Source organism: Pelophylax lessonae (genome assembly GCF_965119305.1).
Source record: "Pelophylax lessonae genome assembly, chromosome: 4".
Taxonomy (NCBI): Eukaryota; Metazoa; Chordata; class Amphibia; order Anura; family Ranidae; genus Pelophylax; species Pelophylax lessonae.
In genome coordinates this window covers 577313505-577330967 of record NC_138771.1, presented here as the reverse complement: position 1 = coordinate 577330967, position 17463 = coordinate 577313505, and the positions used below count along the sequence as shown (strand labels likewise).

General features: G+C 43.7%; 2 protein-coding genes across 2 annotated transcripts in view; both read left to right on the top strand.

The window, feature by feature from the left end:
- Window positions 1-15089, top strand: part of PGLYRP2 (peptidoglycan recognition protein 2) — a 31248-nt gene extending 16159 nt beyond the window's left edge. Inside the window, exons 3-5 of the mRNA XM_082256884.1 lie at window positions 164-374; window positions 9798-10092; window positions 15005-15089. Of these exons, the coding sequence (XP_082113010.1) occupies window positions 164-374; window positions 9798-10092; window positions 15005-15013 (515 nt within the window). The 3' untranslated portion in view covers window positions 15014-15089. The remainder of the gene's footprint in view (window positions 1-163; window positions 375-9797; window positions 10093-15004) is intronic.
- A 165-nt stretch (window positions 15090-15254) lies between these two features.
- Window positions 15255-17463, top strand: part of RASAL3 (RAS protein activator like 3) — a gene marked incomplete at its 3' end in the record, with an annotated part of 97155 nt that continues 94946 nt past the window's right edge. Inside the window, exon 1 of the mRNA XM_082253710.1 lies at window positions 15255-15867. Within this exon, the coding sequence (XP_082109836.1) occupies window positions 15588-15867 (280 nt within the window). The 5' untranslated portion in view covers window positions 15255-15587. The remainder of the gene's footprint in view (window positions 15868-17463) is intronic.

Here is a 17463-nt window from a genome sequence, read left to right as displayed (position 1 = left end):
CTCTTACTGGATTCTTCATCTTCCTCTAGTGCAAACTGAGCCGTTTTAATGTCACAAAATTTATACAAGATATACTGTATGAATATAGTCCGTGAATATTTCATAGGCAGATATATAACAGGTTGAATGAATTAATAATCTTTATGCATTATTTCCTTTCCAGATTGTCCTGCAGTTATACCTCGCTGTCAGTGGGGGGCTAAGCCATATAAAGGGACTCCGACCCTGCTACGTCTTCCTCTGCAGCACACCTACATCCATCACACCTACGAGCCATCCAGGCCATGCTTATCCTTCAAAGATTGTAGCGCAGACATGCGCAGTATGCAGAGGTTCCACCAGGTGGACCGTGGATGGGATGACATTGGCTACAGGTAAGGGTGGCATTTAAACAGAAGCCCTTTTAGGAGATTATTTGCACACAGGAAAAGAGAAGTGCAAGTTGAAGTCAAGAACAGTAAATAAGTTAACAGCAATCATATACACAATCATTTTTTAAAAATATGTCCAAAATGAACTTACACTTTTTTACTTTTTTGTTTAAATCAATCATCACCTTGTCATTCATGTCATGGTTTGCTGATATAACTAGAGGACTCATTTTTGGATGTTTGTAAGGTTTACGAGCAGAACAATGTTGAATTTGCAGTTGTCAGGGAATTCTCTGGCTAATAGAAATGCGCAAGGATAATTCTTAGGAACTTTCCTCTTAGGCCCATGCTCCACAATTGGAAAAGCGGACTATGGTGGGCATCCAGGGGCTGCCCTGAGGGGGGGGGGCAATGTCAGGGAATTCCTGTGTAATGTCTGGCTAATAGAAATGTGCATGTGCGCATGAATCTCCGCAGAATGGCATTTAGGAATGCACATGCTTGCAGGAATGCGCACGGGATTGCACGCACAGTGCATGTTGGCGCCAGACTGACTATTTAAGGATGCTCCTCTCTGTGCTCAAATGCTGACTGGACTTAAGCTGTTCCCTGTGTCCTGCTTACTTCCAGTGTGTTTGTTGCTGACCCAGCTTACTCCTGACTTGATCTCGAATCCTGCTTTAGTCTTGTCGCTTGTTCCTGACCCAACTTGTTCCTACTTTCAGCTCTGCTCTTAATTTGGTACCTAGCTGTTCGCCTGTTGATGACCCTGGCTAATCCTGTGACCACACTTCTGTCTCTAATCCTGGTTTCCAGACCCATTCAAGCGTCTGCCTGGCTGTCTGCCTTTGCAGTTCTGTGCCCCACTGAGTGTTCCTGCTGCAAGTCTGCTGAGAGCTCTGACCAGCCACACATCATGGCCCTGCAGCGCAAGTGGAGTGCTTCTTTAACTTTGGCTGGACTACTGTGCCCGGCTATTGTTCCTTACCCGATGGTTTCCATGTTCCTTGGAAATGCATCTCCTGCTGCAAGTCCCTCGATTTACATATGCAGGCACTTGTGTTCCTCCTATCCCTCGGCGCCTTCTGTTTTCACTTCCAGTGGGGCCTGGACTGGAGATACAAGAGCGGCCGACCTCGTAATTTCAGTCTCCTCTTAGGTACGTGACAGCAGTACTCATGGCACCAAGTTTTGTGTCATTCCCACGCAAGGAAAAATTAAAAGAAGTTAACTGTTCTAGAGATATTCTAAGGCTTGTTACTGAGCGGTGGGTGTGTCTGGAAGGAGACTGCTGCATATCGCAGACTTCTCCTGGCCAATCAGGTGCTTAGACTTCTCAGAGAGGCAAGGCCTATCTCCAGCAACATATAGGCCCTCTCCTGGAAAAGGCCAACCTGGGCATGGGGGAACCTAACAACACCACATCATTTCCTTTTGCTCCCTTGGGCACCTTTGTGTGGTTTGTTGCTGCATGCAAGGTTGTTCCAGAGGTCTCATCAGTCACCCCGCTACCACTGATTTGCAGCTACTGTAAATGTCAGACATTTGTCACCTTCATATCTTGTTTCCTCTTAGTTTTGCACTTGTGCTTATTCTTTGAATGGGTTTATTATGCAGTATACACATGGCACATGGCCTTAAAGTTGATTTAAAGTCCACAAATAATTACTTTCCCAGCGATGGTCCAACATCCCTAGGCCCCTCATCAACACCAGCTTCTTCTATGTGCCAGTTTTCAGCCGTCTTGACTGGCATAGGGGTAATGTAACTCCCGTGCATGTGCAGGAGTTCAGTCATCCCAGACAGGCACCTTGCTGAAAATGTAAATGGAGCTGTGCATGCGCAGCTCTGTGTAAATTCTACAAAATTTTGTAAGCAGCCAGGTACATTTATGTTATTGCACAAAAGATATAGCATGGTTTATGTGTTAGCCTGCCTAAGCTGTTTAACCATTTGCCGACCAGCCACTGCAGTTTTACTGCAGCAGGTCAACTTTGTTACGCAAAACTACGTACGTATGTCGCTTCGTGTAGCAGTTAGTGTCGGTGCATGTGTGGGCGCATGCTCTGATCGGCTAGAGGGGGAGCCAATCAGCTGGTCCGGTGGCCGCGATGGCCCCGCAATAGAGACAGAATGGCAGTCTGCGGATGTAAACACGGCAGACCGCTGTTCTGTCAGTGATGAACACAGGGATCCGGTGTTCCTCTTATTTAGGAACACAAGTCTCTGTGTTCATCCAGTGAGCCCATCCCCCACACATTTAGAAAGCTCCCCCTAGGGACACATTTAACCCTTTGATTGCCCTGGTGTTAACCCCTTCCTTACCAGCGTCATTAGTACAGTAACAGTGCATATTTTTAGCACTGATTACTGTGGTAATGTCACTGGTCCCCCCAAAAGTGTCAAAAATGTCAGTTAGGTATCCGATCTGTCCGCCGCAATGTCACAGTCCCATTAAATTACCGCCATTACTAGTAAAAAAAATAAATAAATAGATAAAAATGACATAAATCTTTCCCCTAGTTTGTAGACACGATAACTTTTGTGCAAATCAATCAATATACACTTATTGGGATTTTTTTTTACCAAAAATATGTAGCAGAATACATATTGGCCCAAAATGATGAAAAAATAAAAATTGCAGAGGTGATCAAATACCACCAAAAGAAAGCTCTATTTGTGGGGGGGAAAAAAGGACATACATTTTTTTTTTTTTTGGGTACAGCGTCGCACAACCACAAAATTGTCAGTTAAAATAATGCAGTGATTTGAGCAGTGTTATTGTTCCGGGTTAAAGGGCGATGGATCATAGACATCAGCGGCATGAGAGATGGTCACTTTGTTAACCCAGTCCGCTATTGGTCAGAGCACCACACAAGCAACCATTGGCAGGTGATGTAAACCCCGGCCCCGCCCTGGTGGGCGTGGGTCGTTGGTATTTAAGGTTACCGCCGAGCCGCCATGGTCACGCCCCCGGTGAAGAAGTGGAAAGCACGAAACGTGTCGGGGCGTGACCAGGCGGTGTAACCAGTTTAACGTCAGAGGAGTTCGGGATACCCGGAAGGCGCGAGGTCCACGGCGTGGAGCCTGGACACCATCTCCCGAAGGGCACCCCTCTCCTTACGATTATTGTGATATGCGAGTGATGGAATACAGAAAATGTGAGTGTGTTACCTATTTTTTATTGAATAAAGCCTTAAAAAACAGTATCACGCTATTGGGATTGTGCTTTTCTCTCCATATGCTGCCGAGCTTTTATGGTCTGAGCTGGTGTGATGCCCGGTGTGGATGACACGGATCAGTGATTAACTCCATAGGCTTTATTGCTCAAACACGAAAGTGGGTTGGGCCACAGCATCTGGTGAGGGGGCATTTCTCCTCCCCCCTTGGATCACGGTGGTGGTGGTGACCCTCTTGAGAACTACACCTGTATATCTTATCACCCCAGGAGATGTATTGAAGGATCATGGACTGATTTATGCCAATATGACTATTTCCTGTTGCTAGTGTGACATCTGTGGAACAGTTGGACTTTGTGTAGTCCTACCAGTTGTATTTTTATACAAAAGTTTATGGCACTTTCTTTTTGCTAAGTTTGTGCTACTGGTATATTTAGAGGTATTGTTGAATATCTGCTGTTTATCCATTGTGCACAAAAATAATGCAGTGTTTTATCGCAAAAAATGGCCTGGTCATTAAGGGGGTAAAACCTTCCGATCCTTAAGTGGTTAAATTGGACTTTAGATTAGCTTTAAGTCTCCACTTAATGAAGCCTATACCTCCCCTTCCATGCATTGGCATGCACTACTCATCTGCAATCTCTAGTTCTGATTAGATGTAACTGTCATTCTGGGGCTTTAAAGGGTGATAAGCTGGGGAAGGGGCACAAGGTAAAAGAGTTGCCAAGCCTGCATCTTATACAGAGGCCACTATATCTGTAACTATGCCTATGTCTATATTTGTTTTGTCCCAAGTTACTTAAAGCCTTTCTCCGGCTCCCCCCCAATTGGAGCAATCCTTCACCAATACAAAAGAATACCTTTCCTTCAAGTGTCTGTTCCAGCTCCCTGACGTCACAGGTCTTCTTCATTGTCTTCTGGGTGTCATTTAACCACTTTAAGACACTTTAAGACCGGCAGGTTATTTTGTGATTCAGCACTGCGTTACTTTAACGGACAATTACGCGGTTGTGCGACACTGTACCCAAATAAAATTGATGTTCTTTTCTTCCCCACAAATAGAGCTTTCTTTTGGTGCTATTTGCTCACCTGTGCGATTTTTATTGTTTGCGCTATAAACTATATTTATGTGGATTGCGCTATAAAAAAATATCAAAAAAAAAAATGTAAAAATCAAAATTTTTTAACATTTTAGGCCAAGTTGTTTTCTGCTACATATTTTTGGTAAAAAAAATTGCAATAAACATATTTTGATTGGTTTGTGCAAAGGGTATTGCGTCTACTAACTACGGGAAAGATTTATGTCATTTTTATTGTTTTTTTTTTTACTAGTAATGGCGGCGATCTGTGATTTTTTGCTCGACTACGATATTGCGGGGGACAGATCGGACCCCTAACTGACATCTTTGACTCTTTTGGGGGTACCAGTGACATTACTACAGTAATCAGTGCTAAAAATATGCACTGGTACTGTAATAATGCCATTGGCAGGGAAGGGGTTAACCCTGTGGGTGATCATTGTGTTAAATGTGAGCCTAGGGGAGTGATTCTAACTGTGGGGGGTGTGGCTTGTGAAATGACCATAGAGACATGCGATCCTATATAGAAGGATCACATGGGCTCTATGATCATTTCAGGGAGAAGAACGGTCAGCTGTGCTTCCCTCAGCGGGGAGCGATCGCGGGTGTCAGGTGGCAATCGGAGCCGCCTGACCCATGCATCGGCTTCCCCGCTGCTGAGTGGGAGCGGGAGCGCGGCGCGCTCGCCCCCTAGCTTTCTGCACGCGACCGACGTAGGTCTACGTTGGTTTGCGCAGGAAAGCCACCCTGCCGCAGTAAAAAGGCGGCAGATGGTCGGGAAGTGGTTAACCTAGAAGAGGAGCAACACAGAACTGATGGATCGGTAAGCCTGAAGGAGAAAGTGCCTGAGATTGGGTAAGTAAATTACTGTGTGGATTTTTTATTTTTACAAGTTGCTGGATTCTGAACTATTTATTTTTTCTTTTTTGCCCCGAGTGTAGGCAGGTGCTTATCTAGAGACAGAGAATGATTTAGGACACTGTGCTGCATTGATCTCTATGCTCCTATCAATTTCAGCTGAATGGGTTAACACTACCTCGTCTACATCCACCAAGGGGGGCTGACAAGCAGAAGGAGCTCAAGAGACTTGATGGTGGGCAGCAATAAACCATGGGATATGTAGTTCAGGGGAAGGATGGGAGTCAATGGCCTATAGAATTCCCAATGTGAACTGGGCATAGAGAAAACTGTATTTTCACAGACTGACTGCCAAAGGAATTTCCTCTATGCTGCAAAGAGACTGTGGTGTACACATCATTGCTCATGTGTGGACATCAACCTACTACAAGTCTGTGTGCTGTGTGCCAAGGACTGGAGTCCATTCAGGCAGATCCAGTAGGGAGCTGATTTTTGAACAACAGGAACCCTGTTGCTGTATTGCTCAGTCTCTCTGCTGGCAGCAACAGGACACTGCTACCATTAACCTGTTGCTGCCAGCGAAGAGACTGAGCACATAGGAACTGGCCATCTTGGTAGCAGCATTAATTACCTCATGTAGACTTAACCGGGACTGTACTCATATGCAGCACTGTAAAGACTGGGTCCCAGCGCTAGCTAGCTGAAGAACTAGGGCTAAAGACTGCTCACTCAGATAGCTGCTTCACAAGAACTTTGTCTATTGCCCATAGTATGATATACCTCTTTAGAGAGATTTAAATTTCATTGCTGCCATTCATATAGAGTGCACTCTAAAGCGGATACAGCCTTCTATTTACAGAGAAGTTATCACAGTATTGATTATGATTGGGGTTACTGTTTTCTAATGCTATTTCTTATTGTTCTATTTTTTTGGGGTTAGCAGGTTTGCCAGGTTTACTCTAATTTAGCTGCACAGAACTCCATTCTATGCTGCTATAGCCTAGTGCACATATTATCTGGTGAACTGTGATTGACCTAATCCTTTACTTACTCCTTCACAGGAGTCACTTTGGTTAGGGGGCCCGTGGAACCCAGCTTACCTTCGAGAGGTTGAGAAATCCCTCTCTCAGCTCCCTAGGCCCCTCTTATGTGTAAGTCACCCTGTGTCTATTGGTCTATTGGGGGCACAGGGTGACCGGGGAAATGATGGACAGCTACTTAATGGACACTGAGAATATGGTTTGGATTACTTCAAAAGGGACAGTAATATTTATCAACAATATACCTGAAGGAATATATGAAGACTCTGGGACTCTAGGCCTAGGATGCATGTTAAAGGCCTAGCTGCCTATTGCCAATAGGGGACTGCTCCTCACAGTCAGACTCATAGCAGATGCTAATAACATCAGCTCAACTACCTGTCTTCCACACATTGTTGATTGTGCTGATTTACTCACCTATTGTCTACTGTGGAGTGTGTTTACACTTATAATAATGTGTATTGTGCTTTGTGAGCTAGTTGACAGCAAGTCTGCTAGTTAATTAACTCACTGTCATCTGTTAGTTGCTGAGGGGAAAGTAGAATACTGTTTGTATTGGTTGTTCCTTAGATATGTTAATTATATTTCTGTACATAATTACATAATTTCATCTGCATATGATAATGTAATCAGGCACCTGACCTGGTGGGGTAATCTGATCGGCAGGGGGATGTCCTCCTCTGTGATATATATTGTGTGTGAGCCTGTAAATAAAAGTTGTTGTTGTTCCAGATCTATACAAGTGTAGCAAGGTTTCCAGGCCTGTGGCCTGATGTGGGTCTGCCATTGTTACCGGTTACCTCTCCAGCCCATGTGAGCTGCGGCCCTGGGTGTGAGAACTGGGACATTGACAACTCCGGCATCTTTGTTTTGTAGTTTGTAGATAAGGGGATGGCAGAAGGGAATGAGTGGGATACTCCTTTAGGCTAAACTAGGTACAATTTGGAACCCAACGCTCACTGACACTTAGAACACACTGTACCTTGAAAGAAGTGCTAAGTCCTCGACTCTAGGTCCAGAAGACTCATGACTATGGAGCATAGAACTGCTGACACTGCTGCACTGCATAGTTACTGACTACCCCCTCTAGCCTGGAACCGGTTAGAGGTAGCTTGTGTTGGATTCCCGTATGGCTGCAACTCTTAACTGATACTCTGTACAATTCAGGGCCCAATCTGCAGACGCCCCCTTTACACTTTTAGCTCTTCAGGGACCACTGACTTTGTACCCCCTTTGCTACTTCAGGGTCCTCAATCTAGGTGCCCCCTTTTCAACTAGCTGACACTGGATCCCAGAACCTCCTCCGGAGTGGTCTCCTCTAACACTTCAGGCAGACCCCCAGGGGCAATCCTCAGTACTCATGACCTGTGTAGGTTTTCCTGGGACTGGACCCCTCTCGCTCTCCGCTGTTTCTCGGCACACCAGATCCCCTCAGCTCAACTCAGCACTCTCTCTGGATCCTCAGGCGACACCCCGAAACATCCACTTCCTCAGACAGAAGGAGAGACAGCCGTTCTCTCCCTCCTGGGACTCTGCTCCTGCCAAAGACGCCGAGCTATGCGCCTCTTCAGACTTATATCCTCTCCCAGAATCCTCTGCGCCAGAATCTGCCTCCTGGGGTAGATACAAGCCTGAATGTATCTCTGATTGGGTTTCCTCCACTGCCCTATCAGGAGCCTCCTTTAGAGCCAGTGGGCAGATTCCCCTCCTCAGAAGACACACTTGGGAGTCATGACAACCTACCTGACAAAAAGAAACATGGCCCTGCTGATAGGCAGACAAGGCCTACTATGCTTTTACTTAGCACCTACCTGTAGGGTGCTACACCAGCTAAGTTCCAGGTAGTTTTGTATGGGGGGCGGCTGTAATTTCAGATATCTATGTTCAGACTGGAGGAAGCGGTCTTCTGACGGAAGCCCACAAGCACCGTAGGGGTTGCAGTTCCGTTACAACTACTATTTCCTGCAGCCCATGATGCTTTTGCTTTTTGATACCTAATCTTATTTGTGTGCAGGGTGTGTATATGTATGTATGCAGGGCTTTTTTTCAGGGGGAACGTGGGGGAACGCAGTTTCGGCACTTCCAACACTGAATGTAAATGTGTAAGTGCAAGGGGTGCTGGAGGGTCTATTGATGATGGCTGCTGGGGGATCTATTGTCACTGGCAGGGATCTTTTTTTGCATGGGGGTCTATTGTTGCTGGTGGAGGATCTATTATTGCTGAGAGGGGTCTCATATTTCTGGGGAGTCAGTAGTTGCTAGGTGGGATCTACTGTTGAGAGAGAGGTCTATTGTTGCTGGCTGCTGGAGAATCTGTTGTTGCTGCTGGAGGTCTATTGTCGCTAAGGTGGATCTATTATTGCTGGGGTGGTATTTTTTTGTTGGGGGGGGCATTGTTGTGTGGATGAACTTATGTTTCTGGGGGGGGGGTCTATTGTTGCTGGCTGCAAGGGATCTATTTCACTGCTTTTCTTGTTATAATTACCAAGTTCCATACAAATTACTTAGCATCACAGAATGATACTGGGTTCTGTGTTCTCTAAAAGGGCGGTATTGGGGGTGGGTAGGGGGTGGGACCAAGGGATATGCTTGGGGGTGGGTATGGGGCGGATACAAGGGGCGACTCAGAAGGGGGGAGTTCCTGTACCTACTCTCTGAGAAAAAAAGCCCTGTATGTATGTATGTGTGTGTGTATAATGTATATGTGTGTGTGCTCCCAGTAGCAATGCAGTATCCATTTGCTTAACCTGGTGTGTCAGTGGGGCTGAGACTGTTCTCAGAGTCAAGGCAGATGAACAAAGAACCCAATCTACCAATCGGCTCCTGCGGGGGGTAGCGCTTCACAAACTAGACTTGAGCTTTGGTTTATTGGGTCAGGTACATGAAAGCATGGCGCCTTACCAACTGATTTCAGGTAGACTGAATCATTTTGGATTTGCTGTCTCTTTATACACAAGCCCCTTCCTTAATATACACTAGAGCGTGGTAACATACTTTTAAACATTTTGAGAGATATCTAATACAAATGACTGCACAGGAATTGCAAAAAAAAAGCCTGATTTTTAATATTCAAAAGCATACATGCAGTCTGCGTTGGTACTAATGTTTTTTATGCCTAAATATGATTCTGATTGTTGTCACTCTGCCTTTTGGGCCCAATGCCAATATAGTAAATAAAGAACTCTGATTGGATCCACATGAATAATTTGTAATTGCTCTGGTAATTAGATCATCATTCTAACCCTATCTTCATTTCTTCCTCCTCACCAGCTTTGTGGCAGGATCTGATGGATACCTTTATGAAGGACGAGGGTGGCTCTGGGTGGGAGCTCACACAAAGGGCCACAACTCAATTGGTTATGGTGTGAGCTTTATCGGCAATTTCATGGCTTCAGTCCCTGAGGATCCGATCCTGAGCCTGGTAAGAGATCGCTTCTTGAGCTGTGCAGTGACGTCTGGGTATATCACCTCCAACTACACTGTTCAAGGCCACCGACAAGTGGTAAGGACATCCTGTCCAGGAGATGCCCTCTTTCAGAAAATTGCTGCCTGGAAGAACTTTAAGGTATGAAGACCCACATAAAACCTTCTAGTGTGATTAACCACTTCTGGACCGGAAGATTTTCCCCCTTAATGACAGGCCATTTTTTGCGATTCGGCACTCGTTACTTTAACTGACAATTGCGTGGTCGTACGACACTGTACCCAAATAAAATTGATGTCCTTTTTTTCTCACAAATAGCGCTTTCTTTTTGTGGTATTTGATCGCCTGTGCGATTTTATTATTAATTAGTAAAAAAAAAATACCAATAAGCATTTTTTGATTGGTTTGCACAAAAGTTATTGCGTCTGCAAACTAGGGGAAAGATTTATGTAATTTTTCTTTATTTATTTAAATAAATCAGCAGCGGCGATCAGCGGTTTTTAGTGGGACTGCGACATTGCGGCGGACAGATCGGACCCCTAACTGACATTTTTGACACTTTTGGGGGGACCAGTGACATTACTACAGTAATCAGTGCTAAAAATATGCACTGTTACTGTACTAATGACACTGGCAGGGAAGGGGTTAACCCAGGGGAGATCAAAGGGTTAAATGTATGCCTAGGGGGTGTTTATCTCACTGTGGGGGGGGGGGGTGAAAAAAAAGTTTGACCAAAGATTCTAAATTGCAAAATACAATTATTTCTGGTTTTGTGTTTCTGAACCAGCGATCGGCTTTCAAATAAAATAAATCCAGGCAGCTCTAAAGAGTCCTGATCACTTTTATAGTACCGATAAAGTAACACCACATCCATTCCCTGATCTCTTCTGTGACTAATGAACCCAGGAGTGACATGAGACATATACTATGTCACGTCTGGGTTCAGAGCTGTATTTGTCTGGCTAGTGTTGCCAGGGAAGCAGCTAGTCAAGCATGCTTTATGCTTCATTAGCTGAAGTGGAGGGCAGGAGAGACATTTGTGGTCTAATAGATCTCTGATGTCTCTATAAAGAGGACCTGTCACCTGCCAATGCAATCACATAGGGGACTCATTAGCCCCTTGTGATTGTTATAAAGTGAAATGGCCAGGCACCTGTAAACATAGGTTGCACCACACATGTAAAGTTCACCACGAATGTCAGAGTAAAAGTAATAATTCTAGTACCATGATTCACAGTCAACTCTAAACTGATGATCTGTAATGGCTTTTAAATGTCACCAATATTTTTTGCAATTTTATGACTTGACATGTTTGATATCTATTTACTCTACGCAACCCTGTCTTTTATACCTTTTTGTTTTAAGTTTGTTTGTTTTAAAATTCACTTAAATGTGATTTTTCCTGCTTTAGAAAGTATAAACTTATAGACCACTTAGTCAGAGTTTTTGTTAGCTGTCACATACAGATACATCTGGCATGGATTTCAGTGATGTCTGGTTAATATTGTAGTTTTTCTTTTTTTTTCTTTTTTTAAACATAAATTTTTATTGAAAATATTGCATATAAAAACAGTAATAACATGGTGAGAAATCATAACAAGTATACACATACACAAGGTAGGTACATCCAGCAAAAAGGGAGAGCCGTTCAGCAAGATATGAGGGTAATCAGCCTAGAAGGCCGCATATGTAAACAACTACTAACCCTGGATGTAAAACCGGGGTAAACAGATGAATAGTAAAATCAAGTAAGTTGTACGTTATAAAGTGGACCCAGTAGAAAAGTCTGGAAAGCTTGGTCGACAACAAGAAGTGTCTGTCCCCCCTTTGGGAACACACTGTGGACAGACAATCCAAGTGAGGCTTCCACGAGGCGGCGGGGCTGCCACCACCCGCCCCCTCGCTCCAGACAAAGATCATAAATTGCAACTCGGTCCAGCAATAGGAACATAGAACCGTAGGTAGATGCCGAGCATTAACCCTATCAATAGGTCGTTAATGTGTCTAGAAGGAATATAGGGGTAACTAAGATAATAGGAAGAAACAGGGGGTTGGGTAAGAGAGGGGAGGGGAAACAAGTCATCCACCAGATGGACCAGACCCAGAGCAATGAATGTTATCAAAATCCTATTAATTTATAGTGTCACCAACGTCAGAGAAGGCTATTCGCCATTTATCCCATTTGTAATGAAATGAGGGAGCTTTGTGCTCTTTATACGCTAGTAATTTTTCCATTTCATATTGATAGTCAACTCTAGATTTAATTTCCCCCACGGAGGGGTGGGGGGGGTAGCAGTTCGCCATTTTTTGGCTATTGCAATTCTGGATGCGAAGAGAATATGGGCAATTATTATTCTGCAACTCAGATGGAATTTTTCTATGCCTATACTCATAAGTGCCAATGCTGGATCTATTACAAGTGTTTTTTCCCACTAATGTGGATACAATACAAGCAATTTGCTTCCACAAAGATTGGATGGAAGGACAACTCCGTAGTATATGTAGCAAGTTCCCAGTTCCTCCACAATCTCTCCAGCAAAGTGGGGACAAGGTGGTATCAATCAAATGCAATCTGTGAGGTGTCATGTAGTATCTGTGCACAATCTTTTGCGCGTTGTCCCAATGATCGACGCATGCCGATGAGGTGGCGTTAGCCTTGCAAGCCATCAACCATTGAGCAACGGAAAAAGACTGAGACAGTTCCAATTCCCATTTGAGCATACTGGAAGACTTACGAAATACTTGGGAACCATTACATATGGGATAAAATAGGGAGATACCTTTTACGGTAGTAGATCTATTCATTAGATAATTCCACAGCCTCATCGGTATGTGTAAAGTAGGAGCTTTATTAGCTTTGTCATAAGAATTGATTTGATGGAGGGTCAAGGCATCCCTAGCTGTGGGGTTAGATAGTGCAACAGGAGGGTAATTCAATCCCTGTTTTGTCCAGTGAGTGATAGATATTCCTGATAGTAAGAAGTGGTAGCTAGCTGTTGGAATCCGGAGAGTTACAAAGGGCTCCCCCCCTGATTCCTGCCTCAGCAATGTGGTAGCCAATATAGTCGGGTATTACGGTACTTCAACATTACAATTTAGGCCTTTAGCTATAGCCATTGCCGGGAGGTCGTGTGTGTCAGTGACAGAGCACTCTATTTGGTTCCATAAGTTGTCCTCCTGGGCGGAAAACCAATGTTTAGCATGGCTCAGTATGGCAGCCAAATAGTATGCTCGTGCATTAGGAAGGCCGACACCTCCATATCTCTTTGGAACGTACAATTTAGTCAAAGAGATCCTAGGTCGCTTACCATTCCACAGAAATTGCTGCAATGAGGAGGCCAATTTATCGAAAAAACAGTTTGGTAGCGGTATTGGCAAAGTCCTGAAGTGAAACACGAGTTTAGGTAGGACCTGCATTCTATAAGACGCAATGCGGCCTAACCATGACAGATGGACCCTTTGGATAGAGGAAAATTCCTCTGCTACTTGTGCAAGAAGTGGTAAGTAGTTACATTTATAAAGATCAGCTGTTGGTGATGTTAATAGAATACCCAGGTATTTTATAGAAGGCGAACTCCAATCACACGGGAGGACGTGTTGGAGCGAATGTAAGACCTCGTTGGAAATATTAATCGGCAATGCCGAGCACTTACTCGTGTTAACCTTGTACAGTGATATAGTGCCAAAAGTCGTTAGCAGTTGCTTTACCTCTGGTAGGGAATTGATGGGATCTGTAATAGTAAGAATGATGTCGTCCGCAAACAGTCCTAATTTGTGAGATATCGGGCCAATCTTGATACCTTGTATAGCAGGGTTAGACCTAATAGCCTCAGCCAGGGGCTCAATAGCCAAGGAAAATAAAATAGGCGATAGTGGGCAGCCTTGTCTAATGCCGTTAGAGAGGGTAAACGGATGAGACAGTAGGCCATCTGAGTATACTTGTACCGACGGATTTGAATACAGAGACATAATAGCCGAAACGATAGGTCCTTTAAAGCCAAATTTAGCGAGCGTTTGCGATAGGTATCCCCAATGGACCCTATCGAACGCTTTTTCAGCGTCTAGAGCAACGAAGACCGAGGGGATGCGCTTAAGTTCTACATATTTAAGGAGATTAAGCATGCGACGGGTACCGTCCGGGGCTTGCCTGCCCTTCACGAAGCCTACTTGGTCTAATCCTATCAGCAAAGGTGTAATTTGCATCAGTCTATTTGCCAGTACTTTAGCGTAGATCTTAAGATCTGCATTGAGGAGGGAAATGGGAAGAAAATTTTGTGGGGAGTCAGGCGTTTTTCCCTGTTTGGGGATCGTGACTATGACCGCCTGTAGCATCTCTGAAGGGAAGGAGCCTGATGTTACAGCTGCGTTGAATACTGCAGCTAGATGTGGTGCAAGGAGCTGTGGGAAGGCTTTGTAATATTCCGCAGAGAAGCCGTCTATTCCCAATATTGTAGTTTTTCAAATGAGCAATTGCTAACAAGTAACACTAATGATTTGTGTTCAATTTAATCTTATACATTTTTTTTTCTTGAATTTACACGTTAATAAACTGATGCTTTCTATATTGTTTTGTTAATTATATAGAATCTAAATATATAATACGGGGTGCCTGAAAAAATACACTGTTTTGCAGTGCATGCTGGACTTTGTAGTCAGCTCAGCACTTGTTATCTGATTAAAAATCAAGACAAGCACTGTATCTACTAGGAGGCAACAAGAGAAAGTGTCTCTGATCATGCAGGGCCGGCACTGAGCAACTTAGATGAAAGCCTGGGTGCGTTCCTGAGCATAGTTATGCGCTCGGGTTCCCATTTAGTTGGTGGATACCTGGTGATGTCTAAGAGGTGGCTAAAGCTGCAGCGTGTGGAGGGGAAGAGCCTCCAACTTGACCAAAAGTGTCAGCAAAAACAAAAGCTTGAATACTGAATTAAAAACAGATTGATTCCAGGCAAAGAGATATAGTATGTGTTGCATGCTTACAGTGTTTACTACTGCGACTTTCTTTAGCTATGAAGTTTCATGTTGAGTAACATATACCTTATTTATGTTACAGGAATCCTGACAATGATCTTTTCTCGGCTGTCAACCTAAATCTAACGCATCTTATGCTGCATTTAATAAAGTTTTCATGATAATAATGTGTTCTGTGAATTATGTCAGATGTTTTTTACCACAATCTCACCCGCCCCCTCCTCGTCACCGGCCTGAGTTGCTGAAATATATTCAAACACCACAGGTTGACTGTTATTTGAAAAAAAAAAAAAAGCTCCAAAAAAGTCAATTTCCTGTTGTGAGGGTAGAGAGCGTAGGGGAAAGACGAAACACATATATACGGTAAGAGAGAGAAACATAGTAATGAGTAAGACAATCTGTTGGGTCATAGATAAAGGACACTAACAGGAGAAGAACCAGACAATTTGAGTTCAGTCTGAATTACATAAAAGTGAGGAGAGCAAAGAGAAAATGCAAGCTAGCTGGATGGAACTGAAAAGATATCAGATACGATAACATGCTGAAGAAGAGGTAGAGGATAAAGGGTGCTTTAAAGAGGACTGAGACTTATATAAAAACATCAATCTGGGCTGAGAAATACCTGTGCTACATTCTCTAGCCATCACCGTTTTCTGAGGCACAAGATGGTAGAGCCTTGTGAGGAGCTGGCAGACCATGAGCATAGCAATCCAGAACTCAATCCCTTGGCCTCCTATCAGTGGAAAGGCCGAAATCGCAGTGTGTGGAACAAGTTCCAGGACTGGAGAACCTCTTTTATTACCCAACATAAGCCATCCACAAAAAAGCAGTCAAAGCCATCCAAAGAATCCAAAAAAGGGGGCTTTGCACGTTACCTGGGCTCAGTCTCGCTGCCACAGAAGAGGAGGAAGAAGGACATAACTGAGCCAGTTGAGGTGACTGAGGGTAAGTAGAGAGATGGGAGAGGAGGCATTCCTGATTTAGGACAATTAACTTTATTGGAGCTTTAGTAACATCTCAATAAACTGTTAAAACAAGCAGACCTAGAGTTTTAGGGGTTGATTTGCTAAAACTGAAGAGTGCAAACTCTTTCTTTTTGTTTTGTCAAAGCTTAATTGAACAAACTGAAGTTAAAAGCTGATTGGCTATCATTCACACAGCTGCGACAGATTTTGCACTCTCCAGTTTTAGTAAATCAACCACCTAGTGACTATAACTGCACATAGAAATGAGAATACTGTCACCATTTTTGATAGATCAGGTAACCAATCTCATGTCTTATATGTCTCCAGACAGCCCAGGGTAACCATTCAGTAGGGTGCTTGGTCAGTTGGGCAGGGTCAAACACCTTGTATGCTCCCTTATGTTATCGCATTGCAGTCTGCCTCCACTTCTTTGCTTGTCCCCTCTCTACAGGCATGATCGTCTACCTTTGGCAGAGAAGAGTATATTGTTAATGGATAGAACGTTTTTCCTGAGAACCATCAGATCATGCATGTATGTCCGAACTGTCATGCTATATCTTTAGCCACCCTAAATCGGCTCTCTCACTATAATAAAACTGTATGGTAAACTGCAAAGAAGACATTGAGTATTCACTTCCAGAAGTGTCAGTTTCCTGGTCCAACATTGTCCTTAGTGGTTCTATCAGCTGACCACAAGTTATTGTGCTGTAATCACACAAAGGGAACCACAGAGTGCAGTGGGGGACCAAGGAATCAATATTCATGGAGTTTTTTACTGGTGGTTTCTCTTCACTTCTACAGAGAACAGCTGTGCGTGCAGCCAGGGAACTGAATATTTAATGTGCTCTTTGCATGGAACCCCCTATTATACAGGTTTATTTTAGCAACAGAGTTGCTTTCATGCTAGATTATCAAAAAGTATATTGAGGAACCGGAGAAAATGCAGAGAAGGGCAGCCAAACTGTTAAGCAGCATGGAGGAGCTCAGCTAAACAAATAGCTAAACTGCATTTATCCTCTGTTTAGTAGTGGCGATTAAGAGGGAAATATGATTGTCATGTATAAATACATACAGTAAGTGGTGCATATAGTGAACTCGGTGTTGAGATATTCACTTTAGGGTCATTACAAAAGAAAAGGGGGCATTCTTTGTGTCTGATGGAAGGTTTTCTTTACAGTAAGAGTTGTGAAAATGTAGAACAGACTCTTTCAGTTCTAGGCAGACTTGGCTGCATTCCTAATTACACAAATATTTATCCCCCCCCCCCCACCACTGCAGCAATTTGGACCAAGTTTTATAGGGATTTTATACCTTCCTCTGGATCAAATCTGGGTATAAGGTCCTGTATAAGGAGGTACTCCATGTAATTGTTTTTTTTATTATTTGTTGAACTAGATGACTTGTGTCTTTTTTTTCAACCTACGTAACAGTCAAATTTTCATCTGTCAGATCAACAAAAGTTACCTATAGGCATGTACAATAAAATTATATTATGCCCCTTGACACTACACAACAGGTGAATATCGTTAATCTGACATATCAAACTCTGATGGCATGTGGCCAGATTCAGGGTTAA